The 24,355-nt window shown below is 32.2% G+C and overlaps 1 protein-coding gene and 1 long non-coding RNA gene across 5 annotated transcripts; both read left to right on the top strand.

Annotated features, from left to right (window-relative positions):
• Nucleotides 1-1,592: 1,592 nt before the first annotated feature.
• Nucleotides 1,593-8,376, top strand: LOC130645173 (major facilitator superfamily domain-containing protein 8-like). 4 transcript variants are annotated; one of them, XM_057451066.1, is made up of 2 exons: nt 1,593-1,887; nt 6,223-8,376. In XM_057451066.1, exon 2 carries the CDS (start codon nt 6,248-6,250, stop codon nt 7,559-7,561), a length of 1,314 nt encoding a protein of 437 aa, XP_057307049.1. In that variant the 5' UTR covers nt 1,593-1,887; nt 6,223-6,247; the 3' UTR covers nt 7,562-8,376. The 4 variants fall into 4 exon arrangements, with proteins under 4 accessions (XP_057307049.1, XP_057307047.1, XP_057307050.1 ...); XM_057451064.1 differs by lacking the exon at nt 1,593-1,887 and adding an exon at nt 2,698-2,798; XM_057451067.1 differs by lacking the exon at nt 1,593-1,887 and adding an exon at nt 2,717-2,794.
• A 2,436-nt stretch (nt 8,377-10,812) lies between these two features.
• Nucleotides 10,813-24,076, top strand: LOC130645172 (uncharacterized). Its single transcript, XR_008982687.1, has 3 exons — nt 10,813-10,983; nt 11,623-22,501; nt 23,037-24,076. It is a non-coding gene; the product is annotated as an uncharacterized LOC130645172 (long non-coding RNA).
• Nucleotides 24,077-24,355: the final 279 nt, after the last annotated feature.

Raw genomic sequence — 24,355 nt, 5'->3', positions numbered from 1 at the left:
TCAATTGTTTTCCACAATTTTTCAAGCATACGTAGCTTGAATCACCTAGTGGGTTTGCCCATATACAGCCATCCCCAATTGCGGCCAGAGATGTAAATTATGTATAACTTCATTTGTTTATTACAATGTTATGTTAATTCCTTGTTTGAAACACTTAAGGACCTTTTAACTTCGAAAAACCCAAAGTTTATCAATTTGATCACTTAATTTGTCAAGAAATGTTGGTTCGAAGGTTAAAAATGGTTGACAAAATATTCTTTCGAAAATTCTTGGAACTCCCATAAAACGTTGTGAATAGGTAAAATTCAATCAACTCTGTGTAAAGTACAGAAATGTGCGACAGTTCAGTTAAGGGCAGGGCAGAAAATACATAATCAGGGCAACATAACTAGGACAAGCCGGTTTATGTACAACAGTTTAATATTATTTGAGAGTTCTAGAACGAACATTGGGGCAGGCCGACTTATGTTTTATATTATTTCTCACTTATAGAACAAACATAATCGGGGCTGACCGCTATTATATACACTTCTGAAAAGCAAATAGCACTGGTGGCAAAGCTGTTGTTGTTCTCAAATGAAATCAAAATTTCGATGCAACTACTAAAATTTGGGATTCGCAAGATTAATAACTTTTCACCAAACTTAATTCACGCAAAAAGAATACCGTAAATGATCGAATAAACGCCGGGGGCGTTTATTCAAAATTTGACTTTTTAGGGGGGGGGGGGCATCCCGCTTATAAACAGCCATTTTCGCAATCCGGGCAGAAGACTGTCCTTTAATCACCTCGTACATAATAAGTGGATTTTAATGCTTTAAACAATGTAAAGTTTCAGTTTAATAATACATATTGTAGTAAACAACCTGTTCCTTTTCCTATCTTTAATCGTGGCAAAACAACCACATGGTTGTACTCGCGATAAGAATTGGCCCTGGGTAGGTCACAAACTGAGCTAGCATGGTTTAGCACGAACATACCTGTACTTATCATGTCCAGAAGATAGTTGTTTATCATAGCCCATAACAAGTTTTGAAGGTAGATGTAAACACTGACCGTATATGGGCGAACCGATACAGGAAATAGCCTAAGTAAGTGAAAAAGAACCAATCTCTCCCATGCTTTTTCTAAATTGTGTACATAGCTTCTATACTTAGCTCAGAATTATATTTAGGAAGATAAAATGATTGATTTCGTGCTTGCGCATCAAAAGGGATGAACGGGGATCTTAACAAATTTTTATATATAGCCTAAAGATTGCTTCGTCTTAAATTAGAGGATCGTCTAATTAGCATAACCTGCTTAGTTAGCAGTTTCCTTACTGCTTGTCAAATGAGTGTGTGTGGCCAGCATTACAATAAAGTCTCAGATACTCCATCGACATTCTTATTGGCTGCCATTGCATGGCAAACATTTTAAAATTATTTTTGCAGACTCCAATATTTTTTCCTAAAAGTTAATTTAGCTAGCTAGCTAGCTAGCTGTTTTATAGCTTCTAGTCAAGTTTGTGTTTTTTGGTTTCCACAATTAAATCTGTTATATGTTGAATGAAGTGTATTACATTCTCTGTACCAATAATGTTTACAAAACCTTGTTTTAATTATAGATGTAGAAATAGAGACAGAGGTTGAACCCATCTTAGTACGCATTAAAATTCTATTCAAATTGCCATTGTTCCGGCATCCCTTTGATATCAATGCGGGATGTGTATTTCACTGGATTTTAACATAAAAACATTACGTAATCCTTCAGTGGACCGTTTGTTTATAAAAAAAAAAAGAAAAATGTTGCGACGTGTATTGATTGTCTCTTGATACATTTGGAATTATGATGTGAAGTTGAAATAACAGCAGAGAATCCTGCTCATTTATTTAGCTGAATTTTAAGGTAATGGAACCATGTGTTTATACATGTGTTTAATCCAAGCTTCTTTTGTGAGAATTTGACCGTGAAACGTGTGTGTTTTTTCTCAACCGAAAATTGTATGTGGCAATCCACCGCGAAAAATTTTGTAAAAGCAGAAAAATGTAGTGTAAATTCCTTATTTTTAGATTATTTTTTTATTATAACAAATTTTACCTTAAAATGTAGCCATAATGCCCAATGCGAGAATGCATGGAATGAACAGAAGTTTTTACTGCAAATTTATTTCTAGTGTAACACAGAGTTATAATGAGAATAAGTGCTGTATTTATTATAGTGTATTAATAATTGTTTATCTTATGACGTATATTTCAAATTCCTTGTTTTATTTTATTTGAAACAGGTTTCGACATAATCTCATGTCATCTTCAGTCAATATGATAAAAATTACAAGTTGTCGTAAGTATAAAAATAAGTATTAAAAAAATCAGTATATACCTAATACAATGGAAAGTGATTAAAGAGTGTTAAAACATGATAAAAAATTTTTTACAGAGTAATAGATGAAAGAACATAATAACCAAAGCATTAACGGGCGCACATTTAGTGGACTGCGGGTATATAGTGTTTGTGTCGTGTATGGCAGAATTCTCTGCTTCGCGGGGGAATCACTCTCTGCTTCGCGGGGGAACTCTGCTCAATCCCATGAAGCAAAACGTTTTTTGTCTCGGTGTGCTTGTTGTATCTAAAGATTTGAATGCGATAAAGCATGTTAATCGAGATTCTTTTGTTATGCTAATATGGAGCTTTGTAATATAAAGCTTCGTTTGCCTCGTTTAATGTGACTAAATGTCGCTGCAGCCCATGTCAATTTATCTTCAAGAAAATATTTGTTTTTGTCTGAATCACGTTGTTGCTAAACCTGTTAACAGTAAGTAAGTAGAAGGATTACTTTGTCTTATTTGAAATTAAATTTAGGACAGTTCCTGGCGTTTATCCAAAGGCCGCAATTTATGAATGCATCGAGTTTTATAACTGGGAAGTTTTCTTGTGCCGTTGATACATTTTTTGAACATTTTATTAATGCTGTACACGTCACTACTTGCCTTCTTGTAAAGAAGGATGTTACATGTTAAGGTTGTTATCTGATGTTAAGGTACAGTATGATGTCAATTATCTTTAAAGATTGGACTGCTATAAAAAAAGTAATTTAAAAACAGAACAACAACACATCATGACTTTCACGATCCATATAGCGACCGTCATCATACATCTTTGAACATTATAAAAATCACTTAATTAATGTCTTGGGAAATAAATATGAATAATTGTTTTTTTTTTTTTTAATCAAAAGTATTAAAAAATAATTAAAACAACGCAGAAACGCAATTCGTAACACCCTCCTCCGTTATTAAGTAAATAAATAATAAGTTATAAGCACAACAAAAAATAACATTTATAACTTTTTTCCGGTGGTCTTTGGAAATTGCTGCGTATTTTAGGTAAAGGGGTAGGGGTTATGTTAGGGAGGGGTGGCGTATTCTCAATTGCTACACCTTTATAAATGCATGGCAACAAGTAACAATCTGCTATATTTTGCATTCTAGTTTGTTGTTGTTTCAACATGTGACATGCGTTGTCACTACTGATGTAAAATTCCCATTTAAAACTCTTGCTCTACTTTTTTTTGTCGCGCACTCTTGAATCTATGTTATCATTTTGTTGGATAATGATCGTAATAACACAAAGTGGGTTAATATTTTAAAAAAAAATACACATTTTTCACACAATCTGCAGGAATGTGTGTTTGGTTTAGCCTTTCTTCTAGTCAGGAGACCCAACGTAATTTTTCTTACCACCGGGAAATCGAAGTAGTTAAGGTGAGAAAAATTACGCTGGGTCTCAAACGATTTTTCTGCGGCTAAAATCTCACCGCGCTTTTTAATTGGCTAATTCTATTGTTTGCTGCTCACGTGATTATTATCGGGAAAGCCCTTTTCATTCAAAATATCTCAGTGAGTGGTTTCACTCACCCTAACAAACATTAGTATTCTACAAAACTTTTACTAGAGTCAGATTTGGCCAAGCTTGGTAAACAACTTACAGATAAATTAAAATGGCCTCCGAAGCGATTAGTCACATTGTTCAATTCAAACTCGGCTTTTGTTTGAGAGAAACTCAGTTTATCAACTCAAAGAAGAAAGCTTAGCTAAGTACCTTTCTTCGTCTCGGAATAAAAAGTGAACACATTGGTGCATCTTTTATTCCTTCATACGCTGAGCTAACTTTCTAAAACTTTTTTTATTTGCATTGACTAGCAAAGTATCGTCTACTGCGAGGCCAGGTTTTGTTGAACTTGAAAAAAGTCAAAAAGAAAAGACAGGAAAGGTGAGGTGAGAATATGCTCTATTTTAAATTTTTTCCGTAGAGCTTTAGTTAGCAAATAAATATTGTTTACATATATTTTGTTAAACGAGTGAAATGTTTTGGTATTGTTTTGCTTAGTAGCTGTCAAGCATAGCTAGCTACTGTTTGTGAACTATATCACTAGCCTACTTAATAAGCTTCCCACAAGTCTCTATTCCATTCCGTTCTGCATTTTTGTTATTATAAACCGTCACCACGAAGTTACATGAAACATCCGCAAATTTCCATTTCAAATTTCGACCCCGTTTTAAATTCGTATTTTTAAAATCGTTATTAGCAATTCGGGGCGCATTAGTGGTAACTATGGCTAGTCATATTGGCTGAAGATGACATGAGATAAAGTCGAAACATGTTCCAAATAAAAAATGCGTATTTTTTTAAAAAATTTTTTTTGGATAAATTTACTTTGAACTATTACGATAAAAATATACCGTTCAGAGAAACTTTACTTAAAATAAAAGTAGAGAAATTTATGAAAGGGGTCAGATAGAAAGCACTCTTTTTGAACTTAAAAATAAATCAGAGGAGCAACACCATTCGACCATGGATTCAAGACGATGAAGTGCCCACGTCATCACTTGGTTCAAGAGAGGTTAACGTGATTGTATATTCATCGAGTTCGCCATAGAAGAATTCTGTCCTTCAATCACAGAAAATTCTCTCTCAAACAGCATTTTTGACGAGGAGTGGGTTCATGCACGCCCGTAAATTGCTATTGTTTTCACCCGATAACAGCTGGGTAAAAAAAATCCGAGGAATCCAAACTTCAATGTAACCATTGGAAGCTTTGACGAAGCTAACTTATGTAACCTAGCTGGACATTCTGTTCCCGATAAATTGAGCACTCTATACGGCATTGACACAAGTGGTCTGAGACGACGGGCTTTGTTGTTTTCACAAAATTTTTGGACTCAAATCCGAACGGTTAAGAAAGGATATAGTAAAGCTCTTCATGGATGAACTCAAGTTAAAAATCACGATTGAGACTAATCTAAAAGTTGTAAACTTCTTAGATGTTACATTTAACTTAAACAAAGAGACATACCAACCATACAATAAACCTAATAGCCAACCTGTTTACGTCAACACAAAGTCAACCGTACTTCCAGAATCTTGTAAAACAGGGACATTTTCCACAGACCACCACCTTTCTACAACCAAACATTGCAAAGCAGTGGGTACAAGGAAAATATCATCTTTGAAGATAATCCCACCATTCCTGTGCATCGTCGACAGATGTTTCCCACTCAACAACAGTTCAGAATGATTTTTAACCGAAACACTCTAAAGGTCAAATACAGTTGTTTTTAAAAAATTGTTCCCACTTACAATAAAAATATCCTGAGTGATGTCCCAAAGAAAACCAAGAAAGAACGACATGTAATTGCCGAAATAAAAACAATAGCCCCTCTAAATGGCACATGCCTTGATGAGAGAGTAATCTGCTAGTTTCACGTGACTATATCTGCTAATGACGAGGGGAAAAAATACATTAGACTAACTGGTGGAATATTTAAGGACCATATCTACTCTTTCAGATAAAGTCTACTGAACTATCAAAATACGTGTGGGAATAAAAAAACTAGGGGATTGAACCAAATCTCTCTTGGAGATTTATCGACCGTGCGAGCTCATACATAAATGGCAGCAAAACATGTTGTCTTTACCTAACAGAAGTATACCACATAACCACTTTAAAACTTTTCTCTACTGAACGAAAGATCTGAATTGATATATAAGTGCCGACATGAAAAATTAGTTTATTTTAATTGATTACAAATCTATCCCTCTAAGCTAATTTTTGTATTTTATCAAGTTTCTTTATATCTTATCTTAATTTATATCTGATAATATAGCGTTAACAAATGTGAATAAATGTATTTAAAACTCCTTATGCGGTTTAAAATTTTTAATGGTTTTTCATTATTTTAGGGGAATTCCATGACAGCAGTAAAAGATGATTTCAGAGTGGGAATTTGCCATATGGAAAAAGAAACGGACGTCTACATATGTTTATTTCATTTTCCTATTCTTTTTTATTGGTTTAGAATATGGGTGTATTACTGCTACCTTATGGATATATGTTTCGACTGTTTTGCAAACTAGAAATGATAAGTTTTACTACGGTTTAATAAGTGCTGGATTTTTTATACCTTCCTTGTTCTTTCCACCGATCGTATCAAGAGTTGTTGACAAGACAAGGCGCGTAAAGTTGTGTGTGATATTTATAATTAGTTTATCTATGGCTGGCAATTTTCTATATCCAATCCATTACCATCCGCTATTTCCTTTCTTTGGAAGATTCTTAAGCGGATTTGGCGCAGCCTTGTGTCCATTAATAATTTCGGAAGTTGCCAGATCATATGAGAAAACTGATTTGACGCAACGGTTGCCAGCACTAAATGGAGCTCAAATGCTGGGTTATGCATTTGGACCCTGTATATCCACAATCTTCAGCAAAGCAAATTTTAAGATTGGCCCAATTCATATCACATCAGCTAACATCATTGGACCAATTCTTTTCCTGTTTGCAGCTGTTTTAATCTTGGCAACTGTGTGTTTCATGCATGACTTATCAAGAGAATATGACTTGAAAGCTGATACAATGGATAACCTGCAAGAAAAAAAAAATAAAGATTTAAGCACTACCTCTACTATGAACACATTGAAGAAGATATTCCAAACTAAGGACACCTCCCTTATACTCGTTATGTCGTTATTATTTGGAATTGCTGAACAAATCATGTTTCGTATCCTGCCTATTTTGATCATTGATAATTTGCATTTTGGATATGCCTTTTTTAATGGTTCATTGGTTGTTTATGGTCTCTTTAATAGTATTCTAGTTTTCATCTTTGTATATCGCAAATTGTCGAATAAGGAGTTGTACTACACTGGTATTGCAAGTTTCTTGTCCTTAATAGTAATAAAACTACTAATGTTATTGTTATATTACCGAATTGGAAATATTTATACCTGGTATGTTCTGATTGTTTTAACCTATTGTTCAATAGAAATTTTCTTGCTATCTGAAAACACTTTTTCGGTTGTAATTTCTGTTAAGCTTGCTTATTCGTGCAATCAGTCATTCTTGGAAAGCATCAGATTATTCACTCTCCAAAGCGGTCGTATCATCGGTGGATTGGGCGTTGGAATATATTATAGTTATATGAATATTTATTATCTGCTAATAAACTTGATGACGCTTTTGTTGCTGATTAGTTTACTACTAAGAAAGAAAACCTTGTCAAATCCTTCACCAATTATATAAATTTTATAGTATGCAGTAAATTAAATGAAATTATAGCCATGTTGTTTGTTTTGAAATTGATTTTTTCATAAATCATTTAACATAGCTTTAAAGTGACATGTCACTTTGTGTTTGTTTTGTTCTTTGCTAGTTTTGCTAATTAAATCGGCGGGATGACTAAAATACCTAACAAATATCAAGCAGTTTTAGACAAAATAAAGCTTTTGGGAAAATGTTAACAATTAGTATGCCACCGCCAAACTAAATAGGCGTGTCTTTTTTTAAAAAAAATTCTTAACATTTTAGTGTATTTATTTATTGTTGATGAATAATTTTCAGCTTGTACGTTATATTATATTCACTTATTGATTCTTAAATTCATCTAAACCCTAGGTCGTTCATATTTTGTTAAAATTGCGTCCATTCATACACCGTACAGTTGATTTGATTTTTACTTCGTGTTTTGCAGTTTTTCGTGAGTTATTCGCTCTGTGAAGTTGTTTATTTTGATCCAAAGTTATAGCTACAAAAATCTTTTCGACGGCAATGCATTAAATAATGATTACGCTTATTTATTTATGAAGGACTATACTCTTCTCAGTAGAGGGCAGTTCTCAATGAAACAATAAACATATTCACGTGCTCTGAGGCAATCGTTTGGAAATTTCAAAATACCAGCTTGTTGCGAACAAACAGCGAGGCGGAAAGGAGAGGACAAAATCAATTACAGAGCTTAAAGGGGCTAGGAAACGATTCAATAAGCTCAATCCCTGCAATTTTTGAAAATGGCATGTAATCAAGGGATCACTTAAAAGGTTAAGATGCAAGAAATTATACACACTTTAGAACCACATAGACGTCTAGACAACAATTTTAATACTACTTTCTTTATTTTTATTTTCCAAAAAAAAACCTCTCAGTATTGCTTTTGGTGGTGAAATAAGGTACGGTCTGTTAAAATATAACATATATCAGTAAATCGAAAGTTTGTTTTGACAAGGGAAGAGAGACATAAAATGCTATGTTGCTCTCTTTAAAAAGGTAATTTTTTTAAAGTCATTGCTTTTGCTTAGACTGGCTTATGTATGAAAAACTTGTATGTTTATGTGCAAAATCTTGAAAGATATAGCTAGCTAGCTAGTTCAAAAGGTTTGAAGTTTATTTTACAAGAAAGTTTAAGTTAAAAGTAAGCCAAGTACTTATATCGAATAAATCATGAATATCCAATATATGTAGGGAAGATATTTAAGGCGGTTCCACTAGAAAAAAACTTTATCGCAGAGAATTGTCTTTTCTGAAGATACTTGATGAGGATATTATAGTATGTGACAAAACGACAAAAATAAGTCAAGAATTTCATTGGTTGGTTGCCATGGTTAATATGACATTTGGCTGTTCAAGGCCTAACCGAATAACTGGATAACAGGCTTTATTTCAAGCGACTTTTTGGCCGCGTATGAGTGAAGTGCATTTTTGCAAGTCTGACTCATCTTTCAGAGAACTGATGCGGTATTTTTTGGACGAAATAAATGCTAAAACAGGGCGAAATAGACAATATCTCGACAAAATAACAAGGATAAAACTTCAATTTAAGAATCGGTTTCGTTTAAACACTAGGTGCTACTAATGCCTGCATCGGCAGAAAAAATTGTAAAGCGTGTGTGCTTCGATCTTGAGAATTCTTGTTTTGCGTGGAACTTAAACGGCAAAAAGTTGTTTAAAGATTATTTTACTGACATTCTTGACTTGCGGATCGACGAAAGGTGTACGGCGGCACTATTTCGACCCGAGAAGCACTAAAGTCTAATTGATGACGAGTAAACTCTGGCGATTTCTCTTCGGATGGTGCATCGTTAAGACAGCTTACTGTCATATATTCCTTAGGAGGCCCTAAAGTATCATCTAGCTATTGCAAATAATTGAACATCGACAGGGGAACAGGAAAGCCGTCCAAACATGCGAAAATGGTTGCTATGGGCGTTGCTATGCACTTATATTTGCGGTTGGTTGAAAAAAGTGCCAGAATGTGTAATAAAAACCTAAATTTGTCATAAGCACTACTTGCCACGGTATTGTTAGATAAATTTGCTGTCAGAAAACAGGTAAAAGATAATTCTTGAAATTTAAGTATTTTTTCTAGGGGAACCGCCTTAAGATGATTTAGGTTGTTCTTTTTATCCTCAGTAATCATGAACTTTTCCATCGCCATTAGCTTGACTTTCGTATGTTTCGTAGCCCCTTTAAGCACTTAAAACAAGACGCATGGTGAATTATAAACGTAATATAACTTTGGACCTAAGTTATGAAATGATTTTTTGTGCAGTTGAGCAGATATTTATAAGTGTTTAGTACCTTTGACTAAGGTAATTTATGAAGTGACCTGTTGACACACAAGGTTATGCTGGATAAAAATGTAATTCACTTACAGGTAGATAAAAAGTTATAATAACTTAATTCTCACTTTTATAAATAGAGTGGAAAACATAAGCAATAATGACTTCCTTGCTTCATAATTAGTCCCTAATTAATTTCTCTAAATAGAGAGCAGTTATATTCTCTTACAATAATACGAAGAGTCTTACTGTGTGCTTGTAACAGGTAAAGTGGACTTTTTCAGTTTCTTTTGAAGTGGCCGAAAAACATATATCTCGATGTTAATCGGCAAATTAAACTTTTATGACGTCAATAACATTAGTTTAATGCCAATATCTTATTTTGAACTAGTCAATAAATACACACGATTTTTGTTTGTGAATTTGATTACCCGGTGTCAAAATAATGTGTAGGGTCATGTGTTTTTACAAACAGTAATATAAGGGTAATATAAGCTGCCAAAGTTCCTTTTGAAATTTGTATAATTGTTGCTTCTATTGTACACAGCTTGAAACGCTGATTAATGAAATGTATAGGATCATGAACTTTTGACGAATGGCTGCAAAGATATTGGAGTTTAACGGTATTTTGATGGCATCATCAATCTGTCTGTTCCAAAACGGATGGGCTCGACCTAGCTTAAACAAAATAGTCCTATTTTGATCCCGGGTGGTACCTACTTACCAACGCAGGAGGCAAAGTCCGTTCTAAGTTATTTGGTCTCAAACTGAAGAAAGCACTGCAATGGCTTTACAAACATTTGTATAATAACATTGACGCATAACATTGACGTTAGTCTTTGTAATTAAGTTATGTTTAAATAGCTGATACACAAATTAGATTTTTTTCTCCGAATTTTTGCTTGGTTCGGCATTTTTAATCATAGAAAATTTTTCGTGTTAATAAAAGAGATTAATAAAGCCATCACAATGCAGTTATAACTTTGATGTCAAAGAACATGAAAACGGGATGGTTTAAAACTTAATATCTTTGCAACCGTTTTTCAATAGCACGCGATGCTATAAATTTTTTTCATCAGCATTTCAAGATCTTTACTATAAAGAGAACAGGTATACAAGTTTTTAAGAATAAATGTTTGTATTTGGTTTTTGTTTACGTCAGCAAAACGTTTGTACCACTATATCTTCTTAACCGTTCTTTGGATCCACATTATTTTATACATTATCAGCATTTCAAGCTCTATACAAGACAGGCAAGAAGTAATTTTTTTCATTTTTGTTTTTATTTTTAATCTTTTTCATTGTTCCTCTGCCTCAGTGGTTCTTTCCACGGACTTAGACATCTAGTCTCTTATAATAATACAGAGAGTGTGTCCGTCTGTCTGTGACAGGCAAAAGGAATGTGTTCAATTTCCTTTGATGTAGCCGAAAAATAATGTGTCAAATGATAAATTTTCTCACGTTACAGCGCGACGTCAATAACACTACTTTAACGTCAATATTTTATACTAGTCGAAAAGCCCCGTGGAGAAATCCACTGAGGCAGAATAAAAGATTAGATGACGTCAGCAACCCATCCACAAAAAAAATTAGAACTTTGTTTTCACGTTTCCTCTATTGTGTAGAGCTTAAATTGCTCTACACAATAGAGGAATCGTGTGGTTTTGATAAGCGGTTATTGAGATATAAGGGTTTAAAATTTTGCTGACGTCAGGAATGGCCCGTCAAAACCCAAAAAATTTTTTTTAGAAATTTCTACACCTATCGCCTTCATCGTATAGATCTTGAAACACCGATCAAGAAAGTGTATATGATCGTGTTTTTTTGACAAATAAATGCAGAGATATTCGGGTTTAAAAGTTTTTGATGACGTCATTAACCCGTCCATTCCGAAACGGATTCGGTAACCCAGGTTTGGAAAACTTACCCAAATTGGTCTCAGGTAGTCCCTAGTTACCCACGCAGGAGATGACGTCAGTTAATTCCAGCCGTTTCCAAGTTATTTAGCCTTAAATTTAAAAGTGCAATGCAATGGCTTCACTAATCTTAATATACTTTCCTTTGACGCCAATATTGCTTTAACGTCAAAGTTTGCTAATTTACAGAACAAATTTATAGGCAATGTTTTATAGACGTTATCAAAGAAATTTAATCCACTTTGCAAAAGTCACAGACAGACAGACAGAACTGGCGTATTATTATATAGACTAGTCGATAAGGCCCGTGGAAAAATCCACTTAGGCAGAAGGACAATGGAAAAGTAGATTGTTTTAGATTTTTTGCTGACATCAGCAGTGCAATTACAAAAATATTTGGCGAAATTTCGTTTATTCGTTGCCTGTACTATGCAGATGTTAAAACGCTGACCAAGAAAATGTATATGATCATATATTTTTGATAAGCATTTTGCTGATGTCAGCAATGGCCAGTCAAACCCCCCCAAATTTTTTTTTTAGAAATTTGTATACCTGTTGCCTTTATTGTATAGGTCTTGAAAAACTTATCAAGAAAATGTATAGGATCGCGTATTTTTGACAAACGGTTGCAGAGATATTAGGATTTGAAGGTTTTTCGATGACGTCATCAACATGTCCATTCCGAAACGGATTCGGAGACCCAGGTGTGGGAAAATTACCCAAATTGGTCCTAGTTGGTCCCTAGTTACCCACGCGGTGAAAAATCATTGACGTTACCACCTCGTTTCCAAGTTATTAGGCCTCAAAGTTTTAGGTGCACTGTAATGGCTTCATTAATTTAATATAGGATATTGACGTTAAAGTAGTGTTATTTTCGTCCCGTCGTAACGTAAGAAAATTTAACATATTAGACATGCATTTTTCGGCAACATCAAAGGAAAATGAAGACATCCACTTTGCCTGTCACAGACACACAGACAGACACACCTAGCGTATTATTATAGAGACTAGTCGATTAAGCCCGTGGAAAAATCCACTTAGGCAGAAAAACAATTGAAAAGTTCTGTCATTTGAATTTTGATGACATTAGCAAATATTTCAGTATATTGAATATGCCTTTTACTAAAAAAAATAATCTGAAAATGCATAAGAAGAAAGTAAAGTCATAATTTAACAAAAAAGTTCTTAAAATCTAACACAAAATATCAAATGTCAAATTGCATGAAATCCTCCCAACAAAACTTCAGACAAAATATGAAAAACAATGGCATGCAAGGTGTAAAATCTAGTTAGTAGAAAGTTACAACATTGACAGTCACAACCCAGACAGTTACGACAACAATAATAATAATGTCAGAAATAACACATATCTCAAATATGTATACATCTTATTATGTGATTATGTTGAAAACCTTCAATATTTTAATCTGAAGTGTCGAAAAGAACAACAGTAACCACAGATCTATGAAAAAAGTTCTTTACGCATTTTAAACATTGTCTTTTCCCTAAATGCTTATACAACAATACAACCTGAACAATATCAAAAAGCCAAACTTAAACAAACACAAAACACATAAAAACAAAAAGTTAAACTTTGAAAAATCAGTTATTCGGTTGCATACCATCCTCTCCCGCAAAAATATGCACAAAATGTAAAAATTAACCGGTTAACAAAACAATTTTTTGTCTAATGATCCGTACTGACTTTACCAAACATTTTAACCTGAAATGTCGAAAAAGCAATGAGCAAGGAGTAAATTTCAAATCAACAAAAATCATTATTTTGAAAACATTGTATATATATATGGTCCTTCCTCACAAAACTTTACAATAAATGTAGAACACAAAGGTTTATGAGAGGCAAATCAAAATATGAACAAAAATCAGTTCAATTGGCATGTTCTATATTGTCTTCAGCCATAAAATCTTCCACAAAATTGATATGAAACCCATCAAATTCAACTCAGAAAAAGCAGTCATTTAAGTGCATACAAAAATACAACTTATACAATATATAATTGCATATGGTCCTCCCTCACAACAGTTAAATAGTTGCACTAAATTTGCAACACAAAATACAAATTCTAAATAATTCCTATGGTTTTCCTCAAAAGTTTAATCAAAATATAAAAGATGAGAGGTGAACGACAAAATCAAAGTTTGCAGAATTTAATTATTTTGGTATATATATGTCTATTGATATCTGCCCTTTATAACAATATTTCAATCCAAAATGTGAAAAAGAAAAACAGTTTGCAACAAAATCAGTTATTCTGATGACATTGCATACACTTTTTCTCCACAAAAGTGTAAAAAAAGAATGGTTGTAGGAAATACTTCTGATTCAACAAAAATCAGTATTTGCATCTTGTACTCATTAAATATTACCCAAAATTTCAAAAAACTGTGATTTGGAATGCATCAAATTTATAAATAGAGAGGGATCAGTCATTTCGGTATGTTGTACAGAGTCCTGTCCAGTAAGAATTTATACAAATTATAAAAAAAAAACCCTAACTCCCTCAAAAAAGTTGAAACTTTTCTTAATTGAGACAAAATGCCATAAACAAAAACATTTTAGTCAGAACATCTAAAACAACAAAAATCACTACACTTAAGGTACCAGAATTACTACATGTTAAATAAAAATCGTTTCGTCATATTGCATGTAACCGATGTATATAAGTTTAGTTACACAAAATGTGAAAAATACATTATTTGCATACACAAATTGTGAAAAATACATTATTTGCTTAAAAACAGTCCTTAAACTCTTCTTAAATATTATGTAATACTTTTTTAAAAGTTGTTGTGGCTTGTTAATTTAAGCTTAAAATGTCAATTAAAATAAGTTACAGTCACATTCTTAGCAAAGACCACTAAGAATAGCTTACATGTAAAAAGCAACATAAAACTGAAGCTAACATAAGGTAGCTACAGCAGCTAATAGCTGGTCACTTAAATATAAACTGGAGACTTAGCTAGGTATAAAGAACATGGCTACATATTTATAAATTCCTAGCTACCTAGCTAGTTGTTGTTGGTGTGGTTGATGCTAGCTAACAAACATGTCTCGCATCAATAATATCATCAAAACTTTAAAAAACATAAACAAACCTTACAGAAACCTTTCTATACTTCATTTATATACCATGCCCTTTTTAAATGCTTTTGTAAAGATTTATTTTGAAGGCAAGAGAAGACAAATGCTTAAAAAGGACAGCCATCTTTTTTGCAAACACAATTTCCGTTACTTTGTGCTAGAACTTCATTTAACAAACCACACAAAACTCGCGGCTTTTCACGACAAAGAAGACATATTTTTTTCGGCAACATCAATGATTTTTTCCGGCAACATCAAAGAAAAATGAAGACATCCACTTTGCCTGTCACAGACACACAGACACACCTAGCGTATTATTATATAGACTAGTCGATAAAGCCCGTGGAAAAATCCACTTAGGCAGGAGGACAATGTAAAAATTGATTATTTTAGACTTTTTGCTGACGACAGCAGTGCAGATACAAAAAAGAATTAGCGAAGTTTGGTTTATTGGTTGCCTGTAATGTGTAGAGGCTAAAACCCTCATGAGAAAAATGTATAGGATCATGGGTTTTCGACGAACGTATATAAGGAAATATAAGGGTTTGAAAATTTGGCTGTTGTCAGCAAAGACCCGCAATCACCCATAAAAATTTTTTCCAGAATTTTATATATCTAATGTCTTCATTGTATAGATCTTGAAAAGCTGATCAGGAAAATGTATAGGATTATGTACTTTTGACAAACAGTTTCAGAAATATTAAGGTTTGAACATTGACAGTCACAACCCAGACAGTTACGACAACAATAATAATAATGTCAGAAATAACACATATCTCAAATATGTATACATCTTATTATGTGATTATGTTGAAAACCTTCAATATTTTAATCTGAAGTGTCGAAAAGAAAGGCTTGCAACAGTAATCACAGATCTATGAAATAAGTTCTTTACGCATTTTAAACATTGTCTTTTCCCTAAATGCTTATACAACAATACAACCTGAACAATATCAAAAAGCAAAACACCTAAAAACAAAAAGTTAAACTTTGAAAAATCATTTATTCGGTTGCATATCATCCTCTCCCGCAAAAATATGCATAAAATGTAAAAATTAACCGGTTAACAAAACAACTTTTTGTCTAATGATCCGTACTGACTTTACCAAACATTTTAACCTAAAATGTCGAAAAAGCAATGAGCAAGGAGTAAAATTTCAAATCAACCAAAATCATTATTTTGAAAACATTAACCCATCAAATTCAACTCAGAAAAAGCAGTCATTTAAGTGCATACAAAAATACAACTTGTAGAATATCTAATTATTATTTTTAGTATATATAATTGCATATGGTCCTCCCTCACAACAGTTAAATTTTTGCACTAAATTTGCAACACAAAATACAAATTCTAAATAATTCCTATGGTTTTCCTCAAAAGTTTAATCAAAATATAAAAGATGAGAGGTGAACGACAAAATCCAAGTTTGCAGAATTTAATTATTTTGGTATATATATGTCTATTGATATCTGCCCTTTATAACAATATTTCAATCCAAAATGTGAAAAAGAAAAACAGTTTGCAACAAAATCAGTTATTCTGATGACATTGCATACACTTTTTCTCCACAAAAGAGTAAAAAAAGAATGGTTGTAGGAAATACTTCTGATTCAACAAAAATCAGTATTTGCATCTTGTACTCATTAAATATTACCCAAAATTTCAAAAAACTGTGATTTGGAACGCATCAAATTTATAAATAGAGAGGGATCAGTCATTTCGGTATGTTGTACAGAGTCCTGCCCGGTAAGAATTTATACAAAATATAAAAAAACACAATTTTTTTCGGTGTTGTACTCCCTCAAAAAAGTTGAAACTTTTCTTAATTGAGACAAAATGCCATAAACAAAAACATTTTAGTCAGAACATCTAGAACAACAAAAATCACTACACTTAAGGTACCAGAATTACTACATGTTAAATAAAATTCGTTTCGTCATATTGCATGTAACCGATGTATATAAGTTTATTTAACTACACAAAATGTGAAAAATACATTATTTGCACACACAAATTGTGAAAAATACATTATTTGCTTAAAAACAGTCCTTAAACTCTTCTTAAATATTATGTAATACTTTTTTAAAAGTTGTTGTGGCTTGTTAATTTAAGCTTAAAATGTCAATTAAAATAAGTTACAGTCACATTCTTAGCAAAGACCACTAAGATTAGCTCACATGTAAAAAGCAACATAAAACTGAAGCTAGCATAAGGTAGCTACAGCAGCTAATAGCTGGTCACTTGAATATAAACTGGAGACTTAGCTAGGTATAAAGAACATGGCTACATATTTATAAATTCCTAGTTACCTAGCTAGCTAGTTGTTGTTGTTGTGGTTGATGCTAGCAAACAAACATGTCTCGCATCAATAATATCATCAAAACTTTAAAAAGCATAAACAAACCTTACAGAAACCTTTCTATACTTCATTTATATACCATGCCCCTTTTTAAATGCTTTTGTAAAGATTTATTTTGAAGGCAAGAGAAGACAAATGCTTAAAAAGGACAGCCATCTTTTTTGCAAACACAATTTCCGTTACTTTGTGCTAGAACTTCATTTAACAAACCACACAAAACTCGCGGCTTTTCACGACAAAGAAGACGTATTTTTTTCGGCAACATCAAAGATTTTTTTCGGCAACATCAAAGGAAAATGACGATATCAACTTTGCCTGTTACAGACACACAGACACACTCTCCGTATTATTATTTTATAGATTAAATTAATGAAGCCATTACAGAGCATTTAAAACTTTGAAGCCAAATAACTTGAAACGAGGTAGTAACGTCGGTCATTATTCACCGCGTGGTTTTAACTACAATACCTTTATAACCAATGGTCAAAAATACATGATCTTAACCCATCCGTTTCGGAACAGACGGGTTATGTCATCAAAGACCCTTTAAATCCCTATAGCACTTCCACAGTTTGTCAAAAACACAACAAATTTAAAAAAAAATATTTGTGTGCATTGATGAGACTTTGTTGACGTCAGCAATATTTTAAAATATCTTTTTAAGTACTGATCAAAATCGCGCATTTCTATAGCTTATTTTGATCAGCATTTTGAGCGCTACGATATGTATATCGGTAACGACTAAAAAATGGGAAAAGGATCTCTTTGTGTTTGTGTATCGACGGGAACATTGCTGACGTCATCAAAATTCAAATGATTGTTGTTTTTCATTTATTTGTATAAGTAGATTGTTGTCACCGGCCTTTTAGACTAGTAATCAATAATATGTACGTATTATTGATATATGAAAACATTGCAGTGTAATTTCGAACTTTTTTTTTGTTCTGTTAAAACGCTTTAATTGGTCAAAAAGCACATAAGAACACAGGGCTTTGCTACAGCAAAATGGTTCATTACGTCATTCTTGAGAATATTGGAAAATATCTAAAAGAAAAGTTCATACCCTAATGAATATTGTTTTATTATGCGAAAGATTTACTTTAAAAACAAATTTTCAAACACTTACTAGATCTAAAACGTTTTATATAAAACGAAATATAACTTACTTTGGTCAATTTTTTAATTTATTTTTTAATTTGTATGAAAATACTTATTTGACGATTTCTGTAATTTGCCTTGAAAAAAAGGGAAGAAGAAAACTATCAAAGGGCCTGTCAACACTGTTCTTGGCACAATATGCTAAGTAATGTTGCTGAATATGTGAAGCGATGTAAAATGCGTCAACGACATGGGACGATGGGAAAGTTAATTTCTCCTGAATTGCAAAGTGTCTCAGTTTCCTCGGAAGTAATAAAACAAATCTGAATTAGTATTTGCAATCTACCAGAGGTTAACAAATACCATTTAGTGGTTTACATGGAATACTTTTTGAAATGTTCAGATGCTAAACCACTTACAATCAAACTTACTGAATCAGTGTCAAGATTTCTGTATGGCATCATCATGGGTCATGAGAGTTTAACACGTAACAATTAAAAGAATAATTTCTTAAGAATATTATAACACTAGTCGTTAGCCCGTGAAAAAATCTACGGGTTCGCCCGTCCTTTAAATTTACCTGTGGCAACAAAGTGGATAAAAATATACCGCATTTGGTATTCGTGTTTTTGTAACATCATTTTCTAACTCAGCGGGGGTCCGCGCAGAGAGGTTGATCAACGCATTACATCTGTATACCCTCCATAATTAAATGGTCTTTGTAAATGACAAGGTCAGAATATGAAAGAATCTCTTGTGGGGAAATTTTATGGTAAACCATCTGATGTTATCAAAGGTGTCTTGTTTGCACACAAAGTGAGTAAATATTTTTAAACAAAGTTCTCACGATTCTTTCTAACGTACAACAGGCACCGAGTTCTTCTTGTTAACATCAAGTACAGCTCAAGTATACCTTAAAAAACTAGTGAGAATGCCCAGCCATTTAACCAGGAAGTATTTAATATCTAACGTTGTCATTGAGAGAGAAAGCCTATCAGAAAGCAAGCAAAAATACATTGCTAATGCTCAAGAAAATCACCAAAAAGCTTATAACAGTCGACATTGAGGGCTAACGTCACTTAAGGCCAAAGATATATTTTGGCTACGACAGTGCAGAAAAGGTGAAAAGCTTTCTTAAAAATAGACAGCTTGTATACTATATAAAATATAACAAAAAAGGTTGACACACATTAAAGCTCGATAATACAACAATAGGTTTATATGACCATATATCATTAAGAAATATATTAAAAATCTTATCTTAAAAAATCTTAAAAAATTTAATCATTATATATATATGATCATAGAAATTTTCATCATATAACGTATTTTACACGATCAATTTTATATGATCATATAGTATCTCTATTATAATAGCCGTTGTCTGTCTGTCTGTCTCCGCGCGGACCCCCGCTGAGTTAGAAAATGATGTTACGGAGACACGAATATCAAATGCGATATATTTTTATCCACTTTGTTGCGACGGGTAAATATAAAGGACGGGCGAACCAGTGGATTTTTCCACGGGCAACGACTAGTGTGTTATATAAAATATGATCATGTAAAAGCGGCTTAATATATACATTACGAGAGAAAAGTTTAAAAAGAAAAATTTCGAATGTTTTCAAACAAATATATCACCGTTTGTCGGAAAAAAAAAATTGTCAGAAAACATCTAGTAGGAATAAAATGAAAAAGCAACAAAAACACCTTTGAAACTATAACTATATATATTTTAGGTTTATTTGAGTATAGGCATGACTATGAATTCATCATAAAAAGGCTTGGAAAGTAAAAACTAGCTTGGAAGAATTTGTTTATTTGAGAAGAATAAGGAACAGAATTACATACAGAGCTTATCTTGAAAAACGTACTTAGGACATGGTGCTTAATTCACCAAGTCAACTGCTCACAATATGCATTCAAAATGCTGAATGTTTTTCTTGCGTCGGAAATCAAATGCATCCTGGGACCAGCTAACTGCTTTCAAAAGGGTGCCCAATTACTAAATACAGATATTTTAATTTATTTCAGAAACTTAGTCCCGTTTTTAGAATGATATGAATACATTATTATTTACTGTTTCCAAGTAAATTACTAAAACTCAATATGCAGTTTACTAGAGCTCAGTGGCACTTCATATTACTTCTGATTAGTTCAAAAAATTAAAATTAGCTTGTGCTAGTATAGCTAAGCCAAAAAGTAGCCAGCAGGTAAGCTAACACCCTAGAAAAACATTTTAAATATCTTTTTGAGCTCTCCATTCACCCAAAATCAATATTGAATATGCTTGACTGATGCTAACAGAAGTATTCCAGAAACCTAACGAAAAATAACATTGACTTCGGGGGAAAGGGGATGGCACAGTAAAGAGATTTCAATGACTGGATTTTCTTATAGCATTTTCAGAAGTATTTATTTGCCACGGTTGCAGCTATACCTTAGCTGCATGACTTACCAACAAATCATTTTTCAACATTTGTTGCATAAACTGATATTTAAAACTAATATTTTCGGTATTTGCTGTTGTGATCATGTAATTGTCGCATTTCCTCTGTCACTACTCCCTCTCTTACTGACTGTTAATAATCGTACATTTGTATCAAGCATTGTGAAGATTAACTTTAATACTTACAGTTTGTAAGTAATATGAATTGATAGAGCATAGAGCTTATCATAAATCTCCATATATAGAAAAAAGTAAAGTCTTTTTTTTAAATGGCACCTAATTTTTTTAGGTTTTTATTAAAAAAAAATGAAAATAAAATATAAAATATAAAATATAAATCCTGAAAATTAATCTTGCAGAATTATTCCAATTGTTTATTTACAGAAAATAATCTCAATGAAATATTTCCCTATTGTCAATTTGTGAAAATACAAAACCAAAACTTTTCCTTTTCACGTCACAAAGAAATTTCACATTGTTTTTAAAGTTCGGCATGACAAGCATTTTGTAGACAAAATTTTAAAGAAATTTCTTTAATTCTAGACAGTATGTCAGTAAATGTTTTGTGTTGTTTTAAGCAACAATTTTTTAATTATTTTGTAAAGTGATCCTCTCAATTTTTAGCATTACAAAGACCTTATTTATAGTTAGGAGGCATTCGTTATCTTACCTAATACAATATAAACTGATTTGTCTACCTATACCAAGAAATATTACCCGAGGTCAAAAGTATCGACCTAGCTTGCAAGATCGATACGCTGACCGAGGGTAATATTTCTCGGAATGGATAGACAAAATCAGTTTATATTGTACTTATTAACTGATGCCATTTTCCAAATGTTTGAAGAAATCAGGATTATTTTCTGAAGATGTACTTGTGACAAGGCTGTAAAAACCAGGTTTTGTTAAAAAAAGAAAACGTTTGATTAGAATTTCATTGTTTCAATTTTTCAAATACATGTACAAAGGGAAAACAAAACATTGGAATAACTATATATAGAACTTTTTTAAACGTTTTTTGAACCAAAAGTTTATTCTTCGTCAGAAGAAGAGTCTATTACACAAATTCGACGTTTTTTTGCTTGTTGTTTATTGTGCTGATGAATGTTTATATTAAAAACGTAGTTATTTATGTGTGCACCATCGAACATGGATTTAAAATTATCAACATTTCTTGATGATGAGATGGATGTAGTGTTTGTGATGTTTTGCAAAAGACGTTTTTTGTTCAAACTGACGTCAGAGATTGGGATAGCATAAACTCAATTCCAAAATCGAAATTACTCTCCAGTTCTTCAATGATTCTCGAATCGATGATGTTATTGTTTTTTGTAGCTTTAAGTTGTTTTGTAAAAATATAGTAATTAAAGTAAAATTTCAAGCCTTGTATGTAGCTATGTTTTCACGACTTTCTGGCAATGTTATTTATTTACATTTATAGCTACCATTATGGTTTCTAAGAAGTTAAAATTTATACTGTGCTGTATAAAGCCCGTCGTTAAGGCTTTTTATCCAATCAGCGCTACGGATTTCCCGTATTAACCGGTTAAAAATAGTTATCAGTTAATAAACTTTGTTATAAAACAAAATTTATATCGAAACACAAAATCTATTTGATAGTTACTGCAATTTAACAACGCTAGAGGCATTTCTTGTTATTTAATGAAGTAGATGAATTGATTATTAGTCACACTCTTAGAAGGTAAGGGGTTTTACAAATTTACATTTTTTTGCTATGGCTATACAATAGTTGTTACCTGTTTATAATTTCTGCGTTAGCTTGATCACACTATCTTAGCACATAATCCTTCAAATGTTCTTGATCACCATTTCAAGTTCTACATAATAAAGGCAACTGATAAGCGATTTTTTGAAACAAAAAAGATAGGAAAACGGCGGGTAAAATTCAAAAAACAAACATTTTTCATTCTTTTTTTGACTAAGCGTTTTTTCATGGGCTAATCAACTCAATAATAAAAACTATATTTTATCTATTTGTCTGCCAAATTCTATGAAAAGGTATGAAAGAACAGGAGATAAAACTCGTAAATTGTCCATTTAAATTTCTATTAAAAGCGGCATCTTTTGAAGCTATGCGACATGCAAAGTTCACTGGTAATACACAGATTTACGGCACACTTGCGTTTGTTTACGTTTTTCAAAAGCCTTTTAAATATATATTCCTTGAAAGCTAAAGTCTAAGTCGCTTCTTAATTTTATTAGCGAATTATTTTTAGACTTCAAACATGTAAAGATGTAAAAAATGAAAGCACAGCGGCTTAAATGGCTTAAAATAGGCGCCGTTGGAACAAAGTTGTAATCACGGCATAATTGACGTTTAAAAAAACGTGTCAGAGTATTTCAAGTCAATCCATTGATGTTTGCACAGTTTATAGGTTTATATTTCTCACGTATATTTAAGCTAAATTTCTGTAAAAACTTTTCTCATATTTGATGACCATTCTCTCCCCTGTGGAATTGTAGAAAAAGATTTTAAAAATCGAGTTCTTTTCTGTTTACAGTGGACTCTCCATAACTCGAAACCCTTTAACTCTATCAGCTCCTTAACTCGAAGTAATTCGTAGGCACCGTAGAAAACACCGTAGAATAATCAACACTCTACTACGCAAATCTCCATAACTGGAAAATCTGCTAAAGTTGAACAATATTTTTTGTCATTTAAAAGCACATTTGTTCTGTAAAACTCGAACAATCTTATCTTATTTTCTACGGCCCCTTAGACCATTCGAACGCGCCGACTGTCCATTGGTGTGTCCTTCTGTACTTAAAACAAAATTTTCCTGACAAAATCGACCCTGATATCTCAACAGACGATTTCATCAATTTTGACATCGAAGTCAGTACTTTCCCTAGTCGACTATCAACCGCTGATATAATGGGTTAAATCAAATTAGAATTCTCTGGGGCTCAAGCAGAATACAGGAATAAAGATGACGTAGAGAACAAAGACCAGGGCAAGAGCAAGATTACTTAACCAACGACAGAAGAAGTCCCGAAAGCTGTTAGTATTCTCGAAGATTTCAGCCTTTTCTCTGAATTTGGAAAAGAAATGATGGAGTCTCTCAAGGATTTGAATGATAATATTAAACATCATATCAATTTGACCAGTAAACAAACTGTAATTACGGATTGTTTCATTACAGAATAAATTTAGTCAACTGAAATAAACTGTTTACGACTTACTTCTCACCCGTAAGGTAAATAATTACTCAAATACATCAAATACATCAATAATAATAATAATAATAATAATAATAATAATAATAATAATAATAATAATAATAATAATAATAATAATAATAATAATAATAATAATAATAATAATAATAATAATAATAATAATAATAATAATAATAATAATAATAATAATAATAATAATAATAATAATAATAATAATAATAATAAAAATAATAATAATAATAATAATAATAATAATAATAATAATAATAATAATAATAATAATAATAATAATAATAATAATAATAATAATAATAATAATAATAATAATAATAGTAATAATAATAATAATAGTAAT

Source organism: Hydractinia symbiolongicarpus, chromosome 5, assembly GCF_029227915.1.
Source record: "Hydractinia symbiolongicarpus strain clone_291-10 chromosome 5, HSymV2.1, whole genome shotgun sequence".
NCBI classification, from domain to species: Eukaryota; Metazoa; Cnidaria; class Hydrozoa; order Anthoathecata; family Hydractiniidae; genus Hydractinia; species Hydractinia symbiolongicarpus.
This window is presented reverse-complemented; position numbering and strand designations above follow the sequence as displayed.